The sequence below is a fragment of the Oncorhynchus gorbuscha genome, linkage group LG07, assembly GCF_021184085.1.
Source record: "Oncorhynchus gorbuscha isolate QuinsamMale2020 ecotype Even-year linkage group LG07, OgorEven_v1.0, whole genome shotgun sequence".
Taxonomy (NCBI): Eukaryota; Metazoa; Chordata; class Actinopteri; order Salmoniformes; family Salmonidae; genus Oncorhynchus; species Oncorhynchus gorbuscha.
The window spans coordinates 36,750,485-36,776,730 of NC_060179.1; the positions used below are offsets into that span (position 1 = coordinate 36,750,485).

At 40.5% G+C, this 26,246-nt stretch overlaps 1 protein-coding gene across 2 annotated transcripts in view; it reads left to right on the top strand.

Moving 5' to 3' along the window:
- LOC124039837 (cadherin-10-like) overlaps positions 1-24,169 on the top strand; it is a 55,163-nt gene extending 30,994 nt beyond the window's left edge. The window contains exons 3-12 of one of the 2 annotated variants that reach the window (XM_046356284.1): positions 4,555-4,849; positions 8,510-8,629; positions 9,239-9,406; positions 10,029-10,216; positions 11,334-11,593; positions 12,758-12,894; positions 13,254-13,375; positions 13,468-13,576; positions 20,745-20,993; positions 23,049-24,169. In XM_046356284.1, coding sequence (XP_046212240.1) covers positions 4,555-4,849; positions 8,510-8,629; positions 9,239-9,406; positions 10,029-10,216; positions 11,334-11,593; positions 12,758-12,894; positions 13,254-13,375; positions 13,468-13,576; positions 20,745-20,993; positions 23,049-23,542 — 2,142 coding nt within the window. In that variant the 3' untranslated portion in view covers positions 23,543-24,169. Of the gene's footprint in view, positions 1-4,554; positions 4,850-8,509; positions 8,630-9,238; positions 9,407-10,028; positions 10,217-11,333; positions 11,594-12,757; positions 12,895-13,253; positions 13,376-13,467; positions 13,577-13,900; positions 13,952-20,744; positions 20,994-23,048 lie in introns of those variants that run through there. The other variant, XM_046356285.1, reaches the window with a different exon arrangement.
- The last annotated feature ends 2,077 nt before the right edge of the window (positions 24,170-26,246 follow it).

Genomic DNA, 26,246 nt, shown 5'->3' on the forward strand with positions numbered 1-26,246 from the left:
CCCACCCTCCCCCCTCGTTTCTCTGTGTTTTCTTCAAACGGATGATGGAGATTTGGGCCTTGTCTCGACAAAGCAGTATATAATTTGTGTTGGACTTATTAAACAAAAAATCTTTGTCCAGTTCAAGGTGAGTAATCGCTGTTCTGATGTCCAGAAATTGTTTTTGGTCATAATAGACGGTAGCAGAAGCATTATGTACAAAATTAATTACAAACAATGCGAAAAAACAGACAAAGTAGCACAGTTGGTTAGGAGCCCATAAAACTGCAGCCATCCACTCCGGTGTCATCATCATCATAGCAGGTAGCATGAGTGTGTTGCTGACATTTGGCAAAGATACCCTGCCTGCCACAGAGGATCAGTCCGTGGGTAACTTAGCTTCATGGTTAAGGCTTATGTTCCTCCTACGATGCCATGTTGTAATTGCCATCGATATGAAGATTTTGCGGCTGTGTTGGTGACAGTGTAAGACGTGGGAGGATTTTATGGGAGAGAATCATAATTTTTTAAACATGTCTGGGATTGTGGAAAGTTGCTCCAATTGTGTTGCGGATCATGTGGAGGGTTATTGGGGAGGTATCAAGCATCCATTGAAGAACAATTGGCTGAGGTTGTGTAGAGTTCACACCATCAACTATTCAGTATCGATGGCTATCTATAAAGTGTAATTGTATATATGTAGAGGTGTGGTGCTTGCAGGGCTGGCTTACAATGTTCAATTTGTTTAATAACCCATGCCTCTCACTTGAGATCTATACATTTAACATACATTTACATTTAAGTCATTTAGCAGACGCTCTTATCCAGAGCGACTTACAAATTGGTGCATTCACCTTATGACATCCAGTGGAACAGCCACTTTACAATAGTGCATCTACATATTTTAAGGGGGGTGAGAAGGATTACTTTATCCTATCCTAGGTATACAATAGTTCATTGACATTTCACTTCAACATTTGTCAGAAAGTGCTTAACAGTACCCATCCTATACCTCCAAAAAGCAAGCAGGAAGCACAGTGGCAAGGAAACACTTCCTAGAAGAACAAGATGGCGCCGGAGGAGATGGCCGCCGTTTTACGGTCTCCTTACCAATTGTGCTATTATGTGGTTTTGTTCGTGATATTTGTAAATTATGTATGTAATGTTTCTGCAAACGTATATTATGGCAGAAAAAAGCTTCTGGATATCAGGACAGCGATCACTCACCTCGGATTGGATGACGATTTATTCAACAACAACAACAACAAGCAGGACTCACACGACATTCTCCAAACACCCCACATGGCAGACATCTCAATTATTCTCAAAAGGAAGCGACGCAGAGGACGAAGAGCAGGATGCCTCGTCCGGACCCGCAAAAGGCGAGTGGGAAAGCTGCCATTACTGTCAATACTATTCGCCAACGTGCAATCATTGGACAATAAACTAGATGAGGTACGATCACGAATATCCTACCAACGGGACATCAAAAACTGTAATATCCTATGTTTCACGGAATCGTGACTGAATGACGACATGGATATTCAGCTAGCGGGATATATGCTGCACCGGCAGGATAGAACAGCGCACTCTGGTAAGACGAGGGGGGGGTGGGTCCCTGTGCCCAACAACACAAAGGCAACCTGCAACCTAGCCATGAAGTGCTTTGAAAGGCTGGTAATGGCTCACATCAACAACATTATCCCAGAAACCCTAGACCCACTTCAATTTGCATACCGCCCAAACAGATCCACAGATGATGCAATCTCTATTGCACTCCACACTGCCCTTTCCCACCTCGACAAAAGGAACACTTGTGTGAGAATGCTATGCATTGACTACAGCTCAGAGTTCAACACCATAGTACCCTCAAAGCTCATCACTAAGCTAAGGAACCTGGGACTAAACACCTCCCTCTGCAACTGGATCCTGGACTTCTTCATGGGCCGCCCCCAGCTGGTGAGGGTTGGTAGCAACACTGGAGCTCCCCAGGGGTGCGTGCTCAGTCCCCTCCTGTACTCCTTGTTCACCAATGACTGCATAGCCAGGCACGACTCCAACACCATCATTAAGTTTGCCGATGACACAACAGTGACAATGAGACAGCCTATAGGGAGGAGGTCAGAGACCTAGCTGGGTGGTGCCAGACTAACAACCTATCACTCAGCGTAACCAAGACTAAGGAGATGATTGTGGACTACAGGAAAAGGAGCGCCGAGCACGTCCCCATTCTCATCGAAGGGGCTGTAGTGGAGCAGGTTGAGAGTTTCAAATTCCGTGGTGTCCACATCAACAACAAACTAGAATGGTCCAAACACATCAAAACAGTCATTAAGAGGGCACGACAAAGCCTATTCCCCCTCAGGAAACTAAAAAGATTTGTCATTGGTCCTGAGATCCTCAAAAAGCTCTACAGCTGCAACATAGAGAGCATCCTGACCAGTTGCATCACTGCCTGGTACAAATTTGCTCGGCCTCCGACCGCAAGGCACTTCAGAGGGTAGTGCGTAAGGCCCAGTACATCACTGGGGCAAAGTTGCCTGCTGTCCAGGACCTCTATACCAGGCGTTGTCAGAGGAAGGCTCTAAAAATTGTCAAAGACCCCAGCCACCCCAGTCATAGACTGTTCTCTCTACTACCGCATGGCAAGCGGTACCGGAGTGCCAAGTCTAGGACAAAAAAGGCTTCTCAACAGTTTTTACCCCCAAGCTATAAGTCTTCTGAACAGGTAACCAAATGGTTACCCGGACTATTTTCATTGTGTCGCCCCCCCCAACCCCTCTTTTACGCTGCTGCTACTCTCTGTTTATCTTATATGCATATTCACTTTAACTATACATTCATGTACATACTACCTCAATTGGACCGAACAACCAGTGCTCCCGCACATTGGCTAACCGGGCTATCTGCATTGTGTCTCACCACCTGCCAACCCCTCTTTTTACACTACTGCTACTCTCTGTTCATCATATATGCATAGTCTATTTAACCATACCTACATGTACATACTACCTCAATAAGCCTGACTAACCGGTGTCTGTATATTACCTTGCTACTCTTATTTTCAAATGTCTTTTAATGTTGTTTTATTTCTTTACTTACCTACACACCCACATCCCTTTTTCGCACAATTGGTTAGAGCCTGTAAGTAAGCAGTTCACCTGTTGTCTTCGGCGCACAAGACAAATAAACTTTTATTTGATTTGAGATGGAGGAAAACTCATGAAAACTCACTCAGAGGGGAGGAGGGGGTCATCCATGCTGTAGGCCTACACAGTAAGGTAACATGCAAGTGCAAAGGCCAGTATCTTTAAGAATGAAGTAACCATTCAGCTAAACAAATAGCCCATCAAATATGAAACAAGTCTTCTCATTCTGTCATCTAATCTCCTTAGAAATCTTTATTTTTGGATCTGCCCTGAAGGCAACGTCGCAGACGGAAGACATTAGGGAGCTAAATGGATTTAGAGTCAAAGTGACATGATTTTATGCTACTTGGCATATGGTATCAGATTGAGCTTCTGTCTATTTTTGGTCTTCAACCAAAGTCTTGAATTATGGAATTATGAAAATAAGATTGGTCTGTGCTTTGTGACTGTTGATGCTTCAAGGAATGGTTGTTGCAAAAATCATTCCAATCAAGATTTTGCCTTTTGCTGTAGGATATTTTTCCCCTATGTTTTAATTTTTTTTTTAACCTGGCCACAGGAAAGGAAGGAATCGCCCTGCATGATTCCTGTCGTTTTTCCCCCGCATGATTCCTGTAGGACTTGTTTGTAAGGTGTAGTACTTGTTACAGTATTGGTGTCTGTGTTGTAACATGAAATGCATGACACCTCAACGGTTGTCCGTTTGAAATTGTCTGTTTGAAATTGCCCACAGAATATAACTATTTTCATCAGACAGGGACATCCTGCTTTAGAAATGACCACTTCAGGGGGCAGTCACAATCAGGATAAGAAGTATTGCAATCAATTTGAAGGACACACTTTAAGCAGACACTCATGTTCCTAAGAAACAGCTGGAATACAATATTCTAGATGAGAGTTCTGTGCCAAACATGAAACATGTTTAGAGCAGTCTCTGAGAAACCGTTTATGTTTTTATTTTTGTGTCATTTAATGGGTGGAATGTAAGGTCCATGCAAGAACCATACAAGATACAAACAATAACCATTTTCATTAGAGCAGTCTGTGAGCTAGCATTCTTGTTTTTCCATTTCTCAAATATACAGATTAATTAAATAATTCAGAGGGATGGTGATTGGTAGCCAATAGTAAATAAATAGCTGAAATCAAAAATGTGTGGATTGAATGTATCCAAGGACAATATTGTGAGCTTAAGATCAAGCTTATGATCGCAAGACATAAACTATGACTATCTGTCCTGAGAGACTAATCGAAGGCAGATGTAAAGTTTTAATGGCACATTTGAAGTTGAATCTGTTCTTTACGTAAACCTGCCAAATGTATTTGTTATTTTATTTTCATGTACATTTCACATTTCCTGACTAACACTGAATGCTCTCTCCATCTCAAATAAAAACTCTTACACAGCTTTTCTCTCTATCCACAGCTGCACTCGAATATGGACAGAGGTGATGGTAACGTGAAGTACATTCTCACTGGGGAAGGGGTGGGAAGCTTGTTTTTAATAGACGAGAACTCAGGTGACATTCACGCCACTAAGAGGTTGGACAGGGAGGAGAGGGCCATATACACACTCCACGCTAAGGTGGTGGACAAGAGGACCAATGAGACACTGGAGGCTGATACTGAATTTAACATCAAGATCCACGACATCAACGACAATGAGCCAAAGTTCTCTAAAGACCTTTATTTCGCCAGTGTCCCAGAGATGTCTGACGTAGGTGAGTAAGTTGGTCCTCTTGTGATGCTTTATTTCTGTGGAGAAATGTGAATGACAATTCTTTCTGAAACCTATATAGTTCACAGAGGCAGAGATAAGCAATGCACTGCATATCAATCAAATCATGTCATTCACACGACAATATAATAATAGTGGAAGGTTGAAATTGAAGCTATCATTAACCTGTTGCGACAAGCAATCGCGTATACGGGAGCATAATTATTGCCTCAAGCTCATTACCATAACGCAACGTTAACTATTCATGAAAATCGCAAATGAAACGAAATAAATATATTGACTCACAAGCTTAGCCTTTTGTTAACAACACTGTCATCTCAGATTTTCAAAAAATGCTTTTCAACCATAGCTACACAAGCATTTGTGTAAGAGTATTGATAGCTAGCACAGCATTAAGCCTAGCATTCAGCAGGCAACATTTTCACAAAAACAAGAAAAGCATTCAAATAAAATCATTTACCTTTGAAGAACTTTGGATGTTTTCAATAAGGAGACAACCAGTTAGATAGCAAATGTTCAGTTTTTCCAAAAAGATTATATGTGTAGGAGAAATCGCTCCGTTTTGTTCATCACGTTTGGCTAAGAAAAAAAACAGAAAATTCAGTCATTACAACGCAAACTTTTTTCCAAATTAACTCCATAATATCGACAGAAACATGGCAAACGTTGTTTAGAATCAATCCTCAAGGTGTTTTTCACATATCTATTCGATGATAAATTTGGTTTGGTTTCTCCTCTGTTCAAAATGGAAAAATGCACGCACCTAGAGATTACGCAATAGTTTCGACGGAGGACACCGAGCGGACACCTGGTAAATGTAGTCTCTTATGGTCACTTTTCCAATGACATGCCTACAAATACGTCACAATGCTGCAAACACCTTGGGAAAACGACAGAAAGTGTAGGCTCATTCCTTGCGCATTCACAGCCATATAAGGAGACATTGGAACACAGTGCCTCCAAAATCTGGCTCACTTCCTGTATGAAATTTCATCTTGGTTTCGCCTCTAGCATTAGTTGTGTGGCACTCACAGACAATAGCTGTGCAGTTATTGAAACGTCAGAGTGTTTTCTTTCCAAAGCTGTCAATTATATGCATAGTCGAGCACCTTTTCGTGACAAAATATCTTGTTTAAAACGGGAACGTTTTTCATCCAAAAATGAAATACTGCCCCCAGAGGTTCAAGAGGTTAAAGTGAAGGTTTTGCTTCATCACACTCAAATTAATTCAGATAATATAGATAAACCAGTAGGCATGAATACCAACAAAGCTTTAAAAATGCAAACAGGAGAACTGGAATCAATTTCCAATCATGAGCCTAAAAATTAATAGAAAGTGTAATCACCATTGAATTAAAACTTACTTGCCAATATGAAAAATAATGGTTCTCTATTGTGTTCACATAATGATTGAGTTGCTGACTGACTCCAGAGAGAGGATGTTGCGGTTAAAACATGCAGCATTGGTAATATGCATTGAATACATGTCTTTCTGTGAGGTAACCAACCACTATTTATTGAAGATCAGACTCAACAAGCTCTGGGTTGGGCACTGTGAAAAGGTGTACTGTATAAGTAAAAGTTGTACAGTAAAAGCACTGTAAACCACTTGTGCTAACAGGCAGACTTCCCTCAAAGGTTGATACTTCCAGTTTCTATTTGTCTGTTAATTCATTCATTAATCCATCAATTTCTTCCAATCATTATTTCATTAATTTGTTATTCATGCATTCATACATACCCTCTGTCATGTTTTGTCTTATATTGTCTTGTCATTTTGCTTTTCCTTCTGTTCGTTTTCCCCCTGCTGGTCTTTTTAGGTTCGTTCCCATTTTTCTCTCTCCCTCTCTCTCTCTCTTCTCTCTATCGTTCCGTTCCTGCTCCCAGCTGTTCCTATTCCCCTAATCAATCATTTAGTCTTCCCACACCTGTTCCCTATCTTTTCCCCTGATTAGAGTCCCTATTTCTCCCCTTGTTTTCCGTTTCTGTCCTGTCGGATCCTTGTATATTGTTCACCGTGCTGTGTCTTTGTATCGCCCTGTCGTGTCGTGTTTCCCTCAGATGCTGCGTGGTGAGCAGGTGTCTGAGTCTGCTACGGTCAAGTGCCTTCCCGAGGCAACCTGCAGTTTATGATCGAGTCTCCAGTCTGTTCTCGTCATTACGAGTGGAATTGTTCTTTATGCTTTATTTACCGCTCCGATTTGTCTAGGAGTATTGAATATTTACTTTACTGGATTAAAGACTCTGTTTTCGCCAAGTCGCTTTTGGGTCCTCATTCACCTGCATAACACCCTCGGTAATGTTAGAGTGATGCATTTATCATGGGATTTCTTGTGTGAAGTGCATAGTCATTACCAAATCATTGGTCACGGTCACCAATGCTTCACCAAACAGATGAACAAACTGCCCATGGTTGTATCCCAAATGGCACTCTTTCCCTAGTGCACTTCTTTTGACCAGGGCCCATAGAGATGCATCCCATGTGTTTAGAGGGTGCAAACTGGTTTGTCAGAGCAGGCATCTGTGAAGAGTCAGCAGGTAGCCCCCTTTCATATTCTCATATGCAGACAGCTGTTCCTGCAGTCATTAGTATGCTTGAAGATAGTCAGACTTAGCCAGGACCTTACAGAGGTCTCCAGAATGCCAAGGACAAATGTGTTCCAAATGGCACCCTATTCCCTATAGTGCACTACATAGGGAATAGGATGTCACTTGGCATGCCTCCATAATCTGAGCAGTGGCTAGACAATGTAAGTACAACAAAGGGCTATGAACCCACACTCTAGGGGCCAGTTTCCCAGACATAGATTAAGACTAGTCTTGGACTAAGTGGCACTTTCAATGGAGAATATCAGTTGAACATGAGTTTTTGTCTAGGACTGTATCTGGGAAACCAGCCTCTAGAGGCTTAGTATTAGAACAATAATTAAATTTTTGCCCCCAAAAATGCAAAACTGTACTCTATTGTTCACCCTTAGCAGAGCTTGAATCATTTCAGCTCAATTTCCATCCCTTTCATAGATGACTATTATGCATTCTGTGGAAATGTTTTTTGGGGAATGTATTATTTTTAGCTATATTTATAATGACAAGAGCTGTGTGTTGTTCATATTTCCCTAGGCAAGGTTAACTGGTACTGTGCAACATAAATTACAAGGCCTCACACAACTTCTACCTCCCTTTGAGTTGGATCGCATTTCAAATTATTTTGTAAAATGTTATTGTGCTTATAATTACTTTATTATATGCATGCTAGATCATTCCTAGTAATTGTTCTGGATAGCTATGTACATTTTCGTGAATGTATGGATGTGCATTATGTTGGATGCAGAGATAAGGCAGCCTAGCGAGTAGACTGTTGGGCAATAACTGGGAAAAATATGTTGATGTACCCTTGAGCAAGGCACTTAACACTAATTGTTCCAGGGTCGCCATTAATAATGGCAGACCATGGCCGTGCACCACTCTCCGAGGGTATCTCAGGGAGAGTTGGGATATGCAAGAAACACATTTCCAATTATATACTAATACACACTTGTACATGTGTGAAATAGGACAAATAGAAGCACGCACCAAATTATATAATTTGTGCATTATCTATACTTTGCTATGTATTGTAAGTTCTCTATCTTCTCCTCCACAGGCACATCAGTTATTCAAGTCACCGCGACAGATGCTGATGATCAAACATATGGGAACAGTGCCAAGCTTGTGTACAGTATTCTACAGGGTCAACCATATTTCTCAGTGGATTCAGACAATGGTAATCTAATCACAACACCCACAATGGGCTTGCAAACACTTGAAAGAAGCCATCATGTGTGTATATTATCTCTCCTCCTCTACTCTGCAAACAGAGACCCAACAGCACTCAGTATGAGGTGTTTGTTTAGGGAATGATAAGTGAGTTGAGCTTATTCATGGTTTTCCTCTCTATCTCTATGTTAGTCAGATGGCACCTGGAAAGGATATTTTAATAGTGGGTGAATACAATGGCTGCTGTGAACTCAATGGCTTGGTGTGTTAATATACACTCTTAGGGTTCATTGACTGTCCCCATAGGATAACCCTTTTCAGTGTCAGGGTTCTGCATGGAACCAAAAAGGTTCTACCTGGAACCAAAAAGGGTTCTCCTATGAGGACAGCCGAATAATCATTTTAGGTTATAGATAGCACTTTACAGTAGTGTTTGGCTTTTGATACCTTCTTTTGATAACTACAACATTCGTGTGATATATTGCACATATTCTATTGAGGACTGGCAATTCAAATGTATTTACTCTAAATTAAGTAGATATTGTCCTTGTAAATTATTTTAATCTCAAGTTAAACCTGACCAGTCATATTGATAATAGTCTATTTTCTCATTCAGGCACGATTAGAACAGCCCTGCCTAACATGGACAGGGAGACCAAGGAGAACTACCAGGTTGTGATCCAGGCTAAAGATATGGCTGGCCAGATGGGTGGGTTATCAGGGACCACCACAGTCAGCATTACCCTCTCTGATGAGAATGACAGCCCACCGCGCTTTGCTAACCGTAAGAGACCTTCTCTCTTCTCATCGTTGTTGATATTCTGTTTTTCGTGGAGACAAAAAGTGCTGTACATGTATGTGCTCTCTTTCGCTATCACTGTGCAATTTTTTTTAAACTGAGACGACAATTGTTAATCTGGCATGCATCGACGATATCCTGTGAGCTCTTTCTTAAATCAGTGTTGGTTTGACCTCTCTCAAAAGTTGGTTTTGAGTAATGGGTTATGACATAACTAATAACCCATTTACTACAATTATGCTGAAACTTCGTCAGTTAAAAGGCAGATATTGTGCTATGTACGTAGCCTACGGGTAGGACTAGCATCAGTCGAAAAGGGAACAATCTGTACGTAATAATCCTTTCTGAAGGAGTCCCACAACTAATGACAAAACAAACCGGAACATTTCCACACAAGACAAACTCTATAAAAAAATATGCGCTACTTTAATTGAAGCTGAAAGTGGAGTAGCTTTTATATATACTTCTCCCCCAGGAGACGTAGATAAACAAACATTTAAAAATACGCATCAAATCACATCGTCCCAAGGTGCAAAGAATCTGGGGGTTAAAAATCCGTTGCTTATTCTGTTTCTATTCAATTCTTTTTATCGTATTTTCTTCACAGATACGTTTCGTCTGAGCAGTCTGGAGTCGGCTGAAGTAGGAGCAGCCATAGGTCGGATCAAGGCTAACGATGCGGACGTGGGGCGGAATGCTGAGATGCAGTATAGCATCGTCGACCGAGACGGACAGGATATGTTCGCGATCATCTCCGACCAAAACACACAGGAGGGCGTTATCAGGGTAAAAAAGGTAGGCCCTAAACTTCCAGTACAATGTTCTCATGTTTTAATTGCTTATGACCCAACTGCTTCAAAACACAAGATACCACTTTGTGTATATAGTTATCCTCTCTCTAAACTAAACCCATCTTCTATTATTATCATCTTCATGAAAGTACTTAATCCTGTTCACTGTCAAGAGACCCTTATTCCTTCTGGGAATTTGTATAAAGAGTCTTTGAGACTTTTGAAATCCAGGTTTAGCTTTTCCTTTCTTAGCCAGGGCCATACTTTTCAGAGCCTCGGCCAATTATGCAAATTGAGAGCCTAAGTGAAAAGAAGACGGTGCGTACATACTGTATATATAGGCTCAGATTAAAAATGACACCCTGATAGCAGTCCTTTATATCTAAAGGTGTGCAAAAAAAATCATAAATACAGTAGGTATAAAGCAACTCATAGATACAGTAGGTATAAAGAAACTCATAGATACAGTAGGCATAAAGAAACTCATAGATACAGTAGGTATAAAGAAACTCATAGATACAGTAGGCATAAAGAAACTCATAGAAACTCATAGATCATAAAGAAACTCATAGATACAGTAGGCATAAAGAAACTCATAGATACAGTAGGTATAAAGAAACTCATAGATACAGTGGGCATAAAGAAACTCATAGATACAGTAGGTATAAAGAAACTCATAGATACAGTAGGTATAACAAAACTCATAGATACAGTAGGTATAAAGAAACTCATAGATACAGTGGGCATAAAGAAACTCATAGATACAGTGGGCATAAAGAAACTCATAGATACAGTAGGCATAAAGAAACTCATAGATACAGTAGGTATAAAGAAACTCATAGATACAGTGGGCATAAAGAAACTCATAGATACAGTAGGTATAAATAAACTCATAGATACAGTAGGTATAACAAAACTCATAGATACAGTAGGTATAAAGCAGATAAGGAGATAAGTAGGGAGCTCCACTTTACTTTACTCATTCACTAGTTTTTATTTCAACCAATTATCGACCAAGTTTATCAACTTAAGCATCAACTTTCAGTTTACTTTCAGTTATGATAGTAAATTAATTCTACTGAATAATTATTGATGGTTTATCTTTTTCATTTTCTTCATAGCAACTGGATTATGAGAAACAAAGGACGTACTCATTCAAAGTGGAGGTGACTAACACCTATCTGGACCCCAGGTTCATGTACAGTCCAAACCCTCCTTTCAAAGATGATGCCATGGTGAGGGTGACGATAGAGGATGTGGATGAGCCGCCAGTGTTTAGCAGGAACCCTTATATCATTGAGGTGCACGAGGACACAGCCGCTGGCAGCTTTGTTGGTGTGGTGTCTGCCAGGGACCCCGATGCTGACAACAACTCAGTCAAGTAAGTAATTGTGTCTGCATGTCAAATTGCACCATATTCCCTAATGCAGTGCACTTCTTTTGGCCAGGCCCATCAGGGTGCTTGTCAAAAGAGTGCACGATATAGGTTATATGATGCCAGTTAACATTCAGACCGTACATTGAACTGATCCGGCTCAGCATCTTTGTTATAAATTCATATAATCCACAGGGTTTCATTGGTTGATTGATTGATTGATTGACTACACATAGTTGGTTGATTAGTTGACTTACTGATTGTTTATAGATGTTCCCTCGCTGAATAAAGCTGTTTTAATTTAGGTAATTTGATTGTTTCATAACCTAATGGACTATTATGGTGTAAGAAACAAATAATAAAAGGTAGCAATAGAAATAAACAATTCCTGGTGTGGTAATAAGTCTATAACAACCATTACATTTTTGGATGTGGAAATGTGGTTCGCTTTGCTAATCGAATCCATCAGTGTATCCGATTGTCAGTGTGGAGAGAGGGTGGTTGGAAGAAAAGCAAATTATTGATGGGTCCCTCCTTGTTGACGGCACTGTGAAGAGAATACAGACACTGTTTATCTCCACAGAATTATGTAAGCTAGCCCAGTGTGGTAGCGGCACAAAGTCAAAGAGCCTAATTTGCTCTATCGATTCACACTGCGCTGTTCCACACATATGGCGCCTGTCTGTCTGTGTATTTGTCTCTCTGTGTATCTACCTGCCCATCTGTCTGTCTGCCCGTTCCATCTATCCGTCCGTCCGTCTGTCTCTCTCTCCAACATGGAGACATGCCAGTCTCTGCTCGTGCAGCACAATGAGGAATGTCAGTCGAATATATAAGTTGACAATGATAAATGAGGCAGCGGTATATAAGTACTCATTATTTCCTGACAAAGGAAATAGAAGGAGAGGAATGATACATACTGTGCGGGCCAACATTAGGTGATTTGTAGTGTATTTTTTAATAGACTCCTATGTTATTATGCTCTAACATAATGAATGATATTGATGGAATTTATCACAGGAGACAAGAACTACAGCTTTATGTCTGGGGCAAAACATCATGTCCATATGATTAATTTGATTTGAATCATGTCTCGATTAATATGGGTAAATTAAAATGAGGGACAGTTTTACACAATCAAACATGATGTATTTGTATTACTCTATGCAGATACTCCATTGACCGCCATACCGATTTGGAGAGACTGTTCAACATTGATTCTGTTAATGGTACCATTACAACACTGAAAGGCCTCGACAGGGAGATGTCAAAATGGCATAACATCTCTGTTGTTGCAACTGAAATAAGTAAGATAAACATCCTCTTTTTATTACTTTTTTGGCAAAAAATATTGTGCATGTTTGCTAAATTCTGTGGCCTTTGTTATTACACAAATTGTTGATGCTAGAGGCATTTATGCACTTTTGAAAATAGACAAAGACGCATAAATGGGATGCAAAAGCTGCACATGTTCACATATGCCTAGTTAAATAAATAATTAACAAATCTGCATATGTTCCACCCACCTGGTGTCCCAGGTCTAAATCAGTACCTTATTAGAGGGGAAGACATTTTTAAAAGCAGCGGAACTGGCTTCAAGGTCTAGATTTCAATTTGAGGGGTCTACTGTATGGGCCTGCTAACACACTTCAAACATCTTGTTTAGGTAACCCTCGCCAAACCACTCGAGTCCCAGTGTTCATCAAGGTCCTGGACGTTAACGACAATGCACCTGAATTTGCCATGTATTACGAGACATTTGTCTGTGAAAATGTCCAATCAGGACAGGTAAAGTAGACATCATAATACTAAGAATTTTGAGGAAAAGCCTGAAGAAAGTACATATGTTTTTGAATGCCTTTTTGTTTCACTATCCACAGCTGATTCAGACGATAAGTGCGGTTGACACAGATGAGCCCCTTGTTGGACATAAATTTGTCTTCAGCATAAGCTCCTCCAATCCAAACTTCACTATCGTTGACAATGAAGGTAAACGTTAGCCTTCTGTAATTCTTTATTGACTATTAGCATTTACAAGTAGTGAATGATTTGTATCTGGCCATTATCTGTTCATACTGTTCACTGCAAAAAAATGTTTTGTCATTTTTGTAGTGCAATACTGGCAGCACATTTCTGTTATTTGATATAGATGTGTCAAGACTTATTTGTCATTTGGATATCAATGGCCTGAAGTACCTATATTTTATTTAGAAATAGTTTAATTTACTCATGTATCTTTTATTTTCAAGTTTAAACATAGATTTAAAAAAAAAATGTTTTATTGAATATCCGAAACATACAATATACTTGCAGTGAAGCCGCTCAACAACTACATCATACCAGTCATCAAATAGATTCCCATTCAGAGAGACACACAGAAGCATCCAGGGTCAATGCCCTGCTCACATGAACCACCCCACAGTTCCCCAATAGCTGTCCCTCAACCATTCAAGACCACTCCCACAGTCCCCCCCAGAAATAAAAATAAATGTAATTCCATTCCCCACCCCCAAGAACCCCCCAATGCACCAACAACCAAGAGAACAAACTAAAGAGAAAAAGGAAAAGACAGAAGAAAACAGCAAACAACAATGCAAAAAAAATAAAAAATAAAACAAAGGACATCAAGGACAACTAAAATCATAACAGCAATGCCAACTGTATATGTTTGTGTGCATGTCTGGCACTATTACATGTATGTGTGTGTTCTTGTATGTGTTTATTTGAATGAGATTGTGTGTATATGCATGTGTACAAACACCTGCACGGCATCAGTCTCAGGCAAACCGGCATTAGTTGTAAAAACACTGCCCCTCAGTGTCATTCAAATGTACTTTTTATATTGTTTTATTTTGAATTTGTATTACTTTTATCTATTATTATTACTTGTACCCTCATGCTATCTCCCACACAGCAACTCCACTCCCACTTGTCTCCAATTCCACATCCCAACCCTCAGTTTTCCTCAGCCCATCCCATCTATCTCTTTAAACATAGACTTGCAGGTAGTCTGCTTAATTACAACAACATACACAGTAACGGTAACATCATTTTTACTTGCCACAGTGTTACATTCATATGCTCTTTTTATCTACCTTAGTTTAATGAACTGATTGCAAGTTGCTGTGGATAAGAGTCTCTGGTAAATTACCAAAATGTACATGTAAATATAAACACTTGCAAAGCACAATGCTGGGTATTATTCTAATGAGCTCTGACCGCAAATAAGGCCACATTTTATTAAAATATAAAATAATTTGAGAGTGGAAGTCATTAGAATAATACCAAGCAGTGTGCTTTGCAAATTTTCATTTTCACATTTTGGTCGTTTAGCATGCACTCTTGTCCAGACTGACTTACAGTCAATGCATTAAACTAAGGTTGATAAATAAACTCATGTCAGTCATAGCAAGTAAAACATCTCTGTAGCCATTACTGAGAATTCTGTAGTAGTTAATAATACATTGCTCTTCAAGATTCTATGTATTTGTTGAAAGATACGTTTTGATGTATCTTTGCCCACCTCTGGGTAGTGACAAGTGCGTTATTCTAATATTCACACTAATTTACCACCAGTGTCCTTTAATTAAGTTAATACAGATCTGACTCTTTTTCTCAATTTTCACCTAAAATTACATACCCAAATCTAACTGCCTGTAGCTCAGGACCTGAAGCAAGGATATGCATATTATTGATTCCATTGAAAGGAAACACTTTGAAGTTTGTAGAAATGTGAAAGGAATGTAGGAGAATATAACACATTAGATCTGGTAAAATATATTTTAAATTTGTTTTTTGTTGTACCGTCATTTTTGAAATGCAAGAAAAAGGCCATCATGTATTATTCCAGCCCAGGCATAATTTAGATTTTGGCCACTAGATAGTAGCAGTGTATGTGGAAAGTTTTAGACAGATTTAATGAACCATTGCATCTCTGTTCAAAATGTTGTATCAAGACTGCCCAAATGTGCCTAATTGGTTTATTAATACATTTTCAAGTTCATAATTGTGCACTCTCCTCAAACAATAGCATTGTATTATTTCACTATAATAGCTACTGTAAATTGGACAGTGCAGTTAGAGTAACATCTATTTAAGCTTTCTGCCTGTATCAGATGTGTCTGTGTCCTGGGAATTGTTTTTGTTACTTACAACCTCATGCTAATCCCCCCATATCCTACATTGGCTCAACCGTCCGCGGGGGGACACCGATCCCGTAGAGGTTAAAGTAATATCAGAGCCATGCTACAGTAAAATACTGTAAGATGTGACTACTATATGAAAGTAAGTGCTACTTTAATCATAATATTAGTGTTTTACAGTAACTACATGGGATTGGTGCAAGCAGTTTGTCTGCTAGATATTTGAAATTACCACATATGTATGATTATTAGTTGTTTTATATCACGTGTTCTTCTAGAGGCCTAAACAGATGCTTCCAAACTTGCAATGAGCACAATGCAAAACAGACAAAAATACATTGCCTTGCAAAAGTATTCATCCTCCTTGGTATTTTTCCTATTTTTTTGCATTACAACCTGTAATTTAAATATATTTTTATTTGCATTTCATGTAAAGGACATACACAAAATATAAAAATGACATGTTTCAAAAAAAATTACAAAATAAAAACCGGGAAAGTGGTGTGTGCATATACATTCACCACCTTTGCCAATAAATAAGATCTGGGTCAACCAATTAAATAATGTGTTAAATAAAGTCCAACTGTGTGCAATCTATGTATCACATGATCTGTCACATGATCTGAATATGTATACACCTGTTCTGAAAGGCCCCAGAGTCTGCAACACAACTAAGCAAGGGGCACCACCAAGCAAGCGGCCCCATTAAGACCAAGGGGCTCTCTAAACAGGTCAGGGACAAAGTTGTGGAGAAGTACATATCAGGGTTGGGTCATAAAAAAAGATCAGAAACTTTAAATCCATTATAAAAAAAATTGAATAAATATGGCACCAAAACAGACCAGGCAAGGAGGGCATTAAATCAGAGAGGCAACAAAGAGACCAAAGATAACCCTGAAGGAACTACAAAGCTCCACAGAGGATATTGGAATATATGTCCATAGGACAACTTTAAGAAGTAAACTCCACAGAGCTGGGCTTTACGAAAGAGTGACAGAAACAAGCTTAAAGAAAAATAAACAAACACATTTGGTGTTCGCAAAAAGGTATGCGGGAGACTCCAAAACATACGGAAGTAGGTACTCTGGTCAGATGAGACTAAAATAGACCTTTTTGGCCATCAAGGAAAATGCTATGTCTGGCGGAAACCCAACACATTTCATCACCCCGAGAACCCCATCCTCACAGTGAAGCATGGTGGTGGCAGCATCATGTGGGGATGTTTTTCATAGGCCCTGTGACTGGGAAACTGGTCAAAATTGAAGGAATGATGGTTGATGCTAAATATAATATAAATAAATAATACATTCTTGAGGGAAACCTGTTTCAGTCTTCCAGAGATTTGAGACTGGGATGGAGATTCACCTTCCAGCAGGACAATGACCCTAAGCATACTGCTAACGCTACACTCGAGTGGTTTAAGGGGAAACATTTAAATGTCTTGGAATGGCCTAGTCAAAGCCCAGACCTCATTCCAATTGAGAATCTGTGGTATGACTTAAAGATTTCTGTACACCAGCGGAACCCATCCAACTTGAAGGAGCTGGAGGAGTTTTGCCTTGAAGAAATGGGCAAAAATCCCAGTGGCTAGATGTGCCAAGCTTATAGAGACATACCCCAAGAGACTTGTAGTTGTAATTGCTGCAAAAGTTGGCTCTACAAAGTATTGACTTTGGCGGGGTGAATAGTTATGCAGGCTCAAGTTCAGTTTTCTGTCTTATTTCTTGTTTGTTTCACAAGAAAAAATATTTTGCATCTTCAAAGTGGTAGGCATGTGGTGTAAGTCAAATTATACAAACACCCCCACAATGTTTTTTTTACATTCCAGGTTGTAATGCAACAAAACAGGTAAAATTTCAAGGGGGTGAATGCTTTTGCAAACCACTATATCTCAGCAAATCAGTAACATTTTAAGACTAGTTACCATTGTGATCTGTTTCCTATGCACATTAAAATGCTCAGACACAACTACCACATGTCAGTTCAGTTGGTACAACATTCTTACTGACGGGTGAATATAGCCACTTAGAAGGCACGCCTCAAAATATGTTTATAAGCCAGCGATTCTTTCCCCTCCCACACATTTTATTTCCACAATGCACCATCATTTACACAATGCTTCTGTAAATATAGAGCAAACAGCAATACAGTACTTTATTGTTAAATTGTATTGTAATACAATCACAACAATTGCTAACATTGAATATGTAATTACAGTATATATTACAGCACACCAATTCATATTTGGTGTTTTATATTACTTGCACTTGTAGAGACTATAACAAAGGCTTCTAAACTGGCAGTGACTTCAGGGAAAAACAGATCTAGCGGACATAGTTAAACACGCAACCATTACAGGTTTGAGATTTACTGCCTCACCGATCTGACCCCTACACATATCAGGGGTGACCTCGGGGGCTTTGAGGTACCAGAATGCATGAAGAAAAAAAAAAATTATAATAGCATTATTATAGATTTTGCGTACTAGCATAGAGCAGTAGGGTAGAGTAGGGTAAAGTTGCACACATTGGGGAAAAAGTTTGTAGCCTAGGAACCGGAATATTTTTGGCATTTTATGACTGGATTTCATGCAATTTTACATCATTTTATATCATTGAAGATTTTAGCAGAATTGTTTTTATTACCTCACAACTGAAATTACAGCCTACTTAGACACTGACAAACTGAGAATCTGAGATCAATAAAAACTACTTGAATCCATCAATAGCCTAGGCCTAGGTGTGTTGTACAATATGAGAAGGAAATTTAAGTCCTAAAAAAGCTTTCCAGTTTCACTGACTCACCCAATGATGCGCAGCTAACTCACCGGCGATGGCTGATGGCCTTTTGTCAAAAGCCTCTCTCTTGTTTTACTTCCTGAGACAATACTGTTCACTCAATAGGCATATGTAAAAGTTCATAACATAAACTCATCAAAAAAAGAAATGTCCTCTCTCTGTCAACCACATTTATTTTTTTGCAAACTTAACGTGTAAATACTTGTATGAACATAATAAGATTCAACAACTGAGACATAAACTGAACAAGTTCCACAGACATGTGACTAACGTAAATGGAATAATGTGTCCCTGAACAAAGGGGGATCAAAATCAAAAGTAACAGTCAGTATCTGTGGTGGCCAACAGCTGCATTAAGTACTGCAGTGTATCTCCTCCTCGTGGACTGCACCAGATTTGCCGGCTCTTGCTGTGAGATGTTGCCCCACTCTTCCACCAAGGCAACTGCAAGTTCCCAGATATTTCTGGGGAGAATGGCCCTAGAACTCACCCTCCGATCCAACAGGTCCCAGATGTACTCAATGGGATTGAGATCCGGGCTCTTTGCTGGCCATGGCAAAACACTGACATTCCTGTCTTACAGGAAATCACGCAAAGAACGAGCAGCATGGCTGGTGGCATTGTCATGAGGGTCATATCAGGATGAGCCTGCAGGAAGAGTACCACGTGAGGGAGGAGGATGTCTTCCCAGTAATGTACAGCGTTGAGATTGCCTGCAATGACAACAAGCTCAGTCCGATGATGCTGTGACACACCGCCCCAGACCATGACGGACCCTCCACCTCCAAATTTTGTTTTATTTTTTTACCTTTATTTAACTAGGCAAGTCAGTTTAAGAACAAAGTCTTACTTTCAATGACGACCTAGGATCAGTGGGCTAACTGCCTGTTCAGGGGCAGAATGACAGATTTGTACCTTGTCAGCTCGGGAACTTGAACTTGCAACCTTCCGGTTACTTGTCCAACGCTCTAACCGCTATCCTGCCGCCTGAAATTGATCCCGCTCCAGAGTACAGGCCTCGGTGTAACGCTCATTCCTTCGACTATAACTGCGAATATGACCATCACCGTGGTGAGACAAAACCGCGTCTCGTTAGTGAAGAGCACTTTTTGCCAGTCCTTTCTGGTCCAGCGACGGTGGGTTTGTGCCTATAGGTGATGTTATTGTTGGTGATGTCTGGTGAGGACATGCCTTACAACAAGCCTAAAAGCCCTCAGTTCAGCCTCTTTCAGCCTACTGCGGACAGTCTGAGCATTGATGGAGGGATTGTGCATTCCTGGTGTAACTCAGGCAGTTGTTGCCATCCTGTACCTGTCCCGTAGGTGTGATGATCGAATGTACCGATCCTGTGCAGGTGTTTTTACACGTGGTTGCCACTGCGAGAATGATCAGCTGTCCGTCCTGTCTCCCTGTAGCGCTGTCTTAGGCATCTCACAGTAGAGACATTGCAATTTATTTCCCTGGCCATATCTGCATTACTCATGCCTACTTGCAGCATGCCTAAGGCACGTTCACACAGATGAGCAGGGACCCTGGGCATCTTTCCTTTGGTGATTTTCAGAGTCAGTAGAAATGCCTCTTTAGTGTCCTAAGTTTTCATAACTGTGACCTTAATTGCCTACCGTCTGTAGCTAAAAGTGTCTTAACAACCGTTCCACAGGTGCATGTTCATTCATTGTTTGTGGTTCATTGAACACGCATTGGAAACAGTGTTTAAACCCTTTACAATGAAGGTCTGTGAAGTTATTTGGATTTTTATGAATTATTTTTGAAAGACAGGGTCCTGAAAAAGGGACATTTCTTTTTTCGCTAAGTTTATTTGGTGAGCCTACAGGCTGATTAGTCTTCTCTTTTCCGCAGGAACCATTTGCTTTCCAATCAGTCTTTTCCCACACTTGTATTTGAAATATCCCAAAAGGCCTGTCTTGGCTGCATGTCATTTTACAGCAGTGTAGCAGAATGCCATTCAGCCCCCAACATGCATTGCTCTTTACAGTACTGTATTGTCATATACAATTACAGTAGCTAACTGTACATTTGATGCTGTAAATTTACAGCAATTTGTTACAGTGATGGTGTGAGATGTATTATGTACTTTTTTGCAACCTATGGAGCTGCAACGATACAAGCTTTAGGGGGACCATTTGTTCAAAACATTACAAACTACCTTTAATTTCTCGAATCCTCTATTTCTTTCCTCTGCAATCCACCCCTTAGATAACACAGCCAGGATCCTGACTCGGAGGGCAGGATTCAGCCGGCGTGAGATGAATACCTACCTACTGCCTGTGGTGATCTCGGACAATGACTACCCTATCCAGAGCAGCACCAGCACTTTGACTGTGAATGTATGTGCCTGCGACAGCCGGGGGAACATGCAGTCCTGCAACACTGAGGCTCTGCTGTCTGCCGGGCTGAGCACTGGAGCCCTGGTGGCTATCCTGCTCTGTGTCATTATCCTCTTGAGTAAGTATTACTATCAATTATACTGGTACAGTCAACGGCTTTGTGTAGAGCCCATGAGGCTCTGTTCAAACCTATAGGGAATATGGTGCCATTTGGGAGACACCCAAATCAGAGTCAGAGCACTCAAGTAATCTTCTTAAGTCTAAACACACGGTATCCAATTCACGTATTAAGTGGAGGTAATTATTATGGGCTGTGTTGGACTCTACCACAAATAAATATACTGCACTGTGCTGAATAGGTCTGTAGCCACAAATTCCTTCAACAGCACTTAAATCCACTGTGCTACTTCTGTGACTCTACACCTTCTTCTTTGTGTGTATTCCTTTCATCATCATTCTTCAACTAAAGATAGTTGAATGTAGGACCACTCGCTGAGGCATACTTTGCTGGTTGCTTGTGTAAATACAGTGTGTTTCCTCATGAAAATGCCGTAGCGGGATGAAAGCTTTCATTAGTGGATATATCCACTTGACAAAAAGGTTTGTGTTTTTCCGTGCTAAAGTAGGTCACATGCTATTTCCTGACTTCCTAAAGCATCACTTCAGCCCCCTTTGTGAGCTAATGCAGTATTGTAAAAGCACACAGTGCAAAACTGCAAGTATGCATGTCATTTTCCACAGCAAAAAGCTAAAATATGTAGTGCTTATGTTCAAGGGTATATAAATAAGTGATGTCCAAAAACTGACTTTGAACCTGGTACTGCACTTGGCCAAGCATAACCCCAGTGCCACCAAAGCAACATCATATAGGAGGATCAATTCAATTATTCCATTAAAAGTCATGACGGTGACCTAACGGCAACTTACATATCCACTGAGTTTTCTTTGTGTACTTCACTTCACATCGTGCCTAAGAACAGCCCTTAGCCCTGTGTTATACACAATATTACACAGGTTCTAATGTGCCTGAGTGTGTATGCTAATCTTCCTCCTCACGCAATACTGCAGAGACCCAGCTCATCTATTGATGTGTTCACCTCTTCATGTGTATGCTATCTTTCTTTCACAAACACCTGTTTTATGATCTCCACTTAACTAGAATCATGTTTGCATCCTCACCTAGCAACTGATTCCTCGCTAGCAAATTAAGTATTGACATTTCTTCCACTGCATGCCTGTTCCTCCTCACAGTCTCCCTTCACTTGTCTGTCTCACACTGAAGAGAGCTCAACTGTAGCTCTGGCTTCTGGCTCACTCAGATTGGATGTGCTGAAGGTTGAACCCCATGCTTGCCTCTTGAGCGAAATATCATGACATCTGCTCATTATCCAATGGTTCTCGCTTGAACCCCTATGACAGGCTGTCTAATTCACCTCTACTGTGCCTCCAACAGACAGGCAGGCAGGCAGTAGGCACTGAGCTGGAACGGTTTGCCCTCCTGCTTCTCCTCCTCTTCGCCACCCCAAACCGCCCAAAACCACAGCATGGGTCAGTCAGAAAGTTCTGGTCACAGGGCCTCTAAAGAGCCCCTCCTGCAGAGAGAGCTTTATAATTAACACCTAGGTGGGAGGCAGGTAGAGCACTACAGCACCTGCTGAGAGTTGGAAAGAGGAGGAAGAGGAGGAGGAGGGAGTAACACTGGCTGGAATTATTTTTGCTATTTTTGCTCCTTTTTCATGAAAATAATGAGCTGGACCCCATAAAAATCCCACACTCTCATAGCGCCACTCTCTGGATGCAAATTTCTGCTCATGCTGGCAAGTTTTGATTAAAAGTCCTGCTCAGAAATGAAAATATGGTAAGATGCATTTAATCATGTGTGTAAGTATAGTCTGACTTGAGAGAGAGAAAAAAGGAGGCACTCTTTCAAGTGCTACAGCTTTTCTACAGTGAATGTGAAGTTAAGCGGAAAAGAGAAAGAAAATCTTTTCTGCTGAATCTTTAATAAAAGGAGGTGAGTGCCCGCGGCAGTGCAGCGGATTTATCACTGATAGCAAATGCGTCTTTCTCTCTTCTTTGCATTTCTGAATCTCCTTAATGCATGACACATGTATCGAAGCCCACTCCTCTCCCATCTCATACTAAAGTTATTCTCTCTCTTTGTTGTCTATAGTGATCGTGGTGCTGTTTGCTGCCCTGAGGAGGCAGCAGAGGAAGAAGGAGCCTCTGATCATCTCCAAAGAGGATGTGAGAGACAACGTCGTCAGCTACAACGATGAAGGGGGCGGAGAGGAGGACACCCAGGCCTTTGATATTGGCACGCTGCGCAACCCAGAGGTGATGGACGCTAACAAGCTGCGCAGGGATATCATCCCAGAGATGCTATTTCCCTTCCAGAGGACATCTCCTATAAAGGATAACGCCGACGTCAGAGAATTCATTCATGGGAGGCTTCATGAGAACGACTCGGACCCCACCGCGCCGCCCTACGACTCCCTGGCCACCTACGCCTATGAGGGGAGCGGCTCGCTTGCCGAGTCCCTCAGCTCCCTGGAGTCAGGATGTGTGGAGGGGGACCAGGAGTACGATTACCTCAGCAACTGGGGACCCCCGTTCAAAAAACTAGCAGATATGTATATAGGGAAGGACACGGCGAGAGAAACCTAGATCATAATTAGGCCTATACGAAAGCAGCTCATCATCAACGTCATGTCTCAATAATCTCTCTCACACACTTTCCTGCCACCCATCCATTGATTCATATGAATGGTCAAGTAGATTTCAAGACTTGAACATTACACTCAACACTGGTGGTGACATTTCTCACAGTTTTACTGTTTTTGGTATAATCAGTAAAGATGCCTTTGAATTTTAGGAAATTTTGTGAACAATGGTGTGGACAATGTGTTTTGTAACTGAGGAACGAGATAGTAGTCTTGTATACTATCAATGTTTAATGGGAAAACATTCATGAAAAAAATTAAAAAATTAAAAAAAGCTTTTCCTGCAAATTACATTTGAAATAGATACATGTATGAACTGTTTTTCCATGATGGACATACTATATCCTATTCACTATCTTTGTTTGACAAACAATGTTCATGTGAACGGTTGGTAAGGTTTATTCGTCAAACTGTGGATACATTTCATCATAGGTGTACAATGTAATAAGGATGTGTACGTTGTAGGGTAACTGTTACACACTGAATTCATGTTGTTTGATTGCCAAGTCATATTGTTTTATATTTATATTTTTATACTTATTTTATTAATAAAAATTCCCCCAAAACACTTCACTTTTTCCCTATTTTTTCCATAGATAAGGGCATAGTCCATGCCTTGGACTCTATAAAATATACAATGATACATCATACCAGTGGAATTTGGTAGCATTGCTGTTCAGCAGATTATGCATATTGTAAATCTTACATGGCCACATCTGAACTACAGGAAACTGTACGTGAGCTTCAACCAGTGGTGATTTTAGCATGCAAATCTTGGTGTGGCAAAAAAATAAAAAAATGTAGGATGCATGCCAGCAAAGCGACTACACTACACAACACAGCACTAAACAATACATGAATTGCACTATAACAGTGACAAATGTGCCCATAAACTGTTAGGGCCTACATAAAGCTGTCCCAACAGCAGAGTCTCAACAGCAGAGTCCCAACACCTTACAACTGCTACACCTGGCTATCAGCAGAGACTTGTCTGGCAGCGAAACAGTTCATTCATAGTTCATTCAAATAGCTGTTAATTCAAATAGCTGATATGGCTGACTTGCTTAAAACAAATGTGGTTTCTACTGACAATTAAGATGTACAAACTATGGCATAATGGGACGACAAAGCGGATAAGAGGCAATATGTAACTTTGATTAAGACATTAATAAGCGTGCGACGAAGGGCATAGTCAATATAACTATTTGTTCAGCACTTTTGAAATGTACAGCGATAGCATTCAGAACATGGGCAGTTCATACAGTGTACTCCCTGCACACCAAGTCATAACTGTAGGATAAATAAAGGGGGCATAATAGCAGATGAAAGCTCTTACAATATTCAATGTTTACATTTCTATAAAACAGGTTACAGGCTACATGTGCACCACCAAGTTTGGAACGGTAGGCAAAATTAAGGGGTGAAAATAGACCAAATTATTATCCACTGAATAGCAGGCCAACGTTAGTGGTTGCTTTGCAATGCTTGCAGTTAGCCACTGATGTCACGCTGGTATAAAGGATTTGGAGACAGGCGCAGGAATACATAATCTGTGTTTTTAATACACCCAAAACAAACATGTATACAAAACACTGGAATGTACCCAAACAAAAGAGTGAGGGTAAATCTCGTGGAACGACACGGGGCAAGACCCGTAATACACAATGCACAAAACATGCAGCACAGGCTGAGACAATGCATAGGTACTCACACGACCAACGGACATGGGAACAATAATCGACAACTCAATTGGGGAAACAAAGGGCATATTTTTACAAACACAACCAATGAGGAATTGGAACCAGGTGTGCGTAATGACAGTTCAGTGCAGCCTAGAATGCCGGTGACGTCGACCTCTGGAAATGGTGAACAGAATGAGCAGCAGTACAGGGGGGGATCCGTGACAAATGATTCCTTCCAATCCACTGATTGTTGAATTTGCAATTTGCAACTTGTTGTGTAATGTTTATCTTCAATGGCCGATGAGCACTGATATGTTTTATCTATAATTTCTCTTCATTATTTCTCCTATGACAAGGATTAAAAAAGACTTGCCATGATGTTGCCCTCTTTGGGTGTGGCATGCCCCATCGCCCTCTCCCTGCCTCCCCCCTTTCCTCCTTCAACTAGGCTGCTGTGGTCAGAGAGACGTCATAAATTCCGGAGGATCTCCTCATGGACACGCAGTATTGAGAGAGTACATTTTCATAGAGAACAGGGGAACTTCTTCCACCTCACATAACTCGAGGTCCGAACAAATTTCATGTTACGGAGAAAGCATAGAAGATCGGTGAAGAATCCAGCTACGAACTGGTCCGTTTGTTACAACTTGGGAAAGCTCATGGGAGATGGTGTGGCTACATTACCATAACGCTCTTTATATAATAGCCTCAGATGTGAGGTTTACATCTAATTGTTGCATAAGATGAATGAGTGAGTATGATACTGTTTACACAATTTTACAATGTGATTTTGGACTGTTTAATGATGGAAAATTTAAGGAATACCTAGGATAGGATAAAGTTTAAAATATTTAGATGCACTATTGTAAAGTGGTTGTTCCAATGTCATAAGGTGAATGCACCAATTTGTAAGTCGCTCTGGATAAGAGCGTCTGCTAAATGACTTAAATGTAAATGTAAATGAAA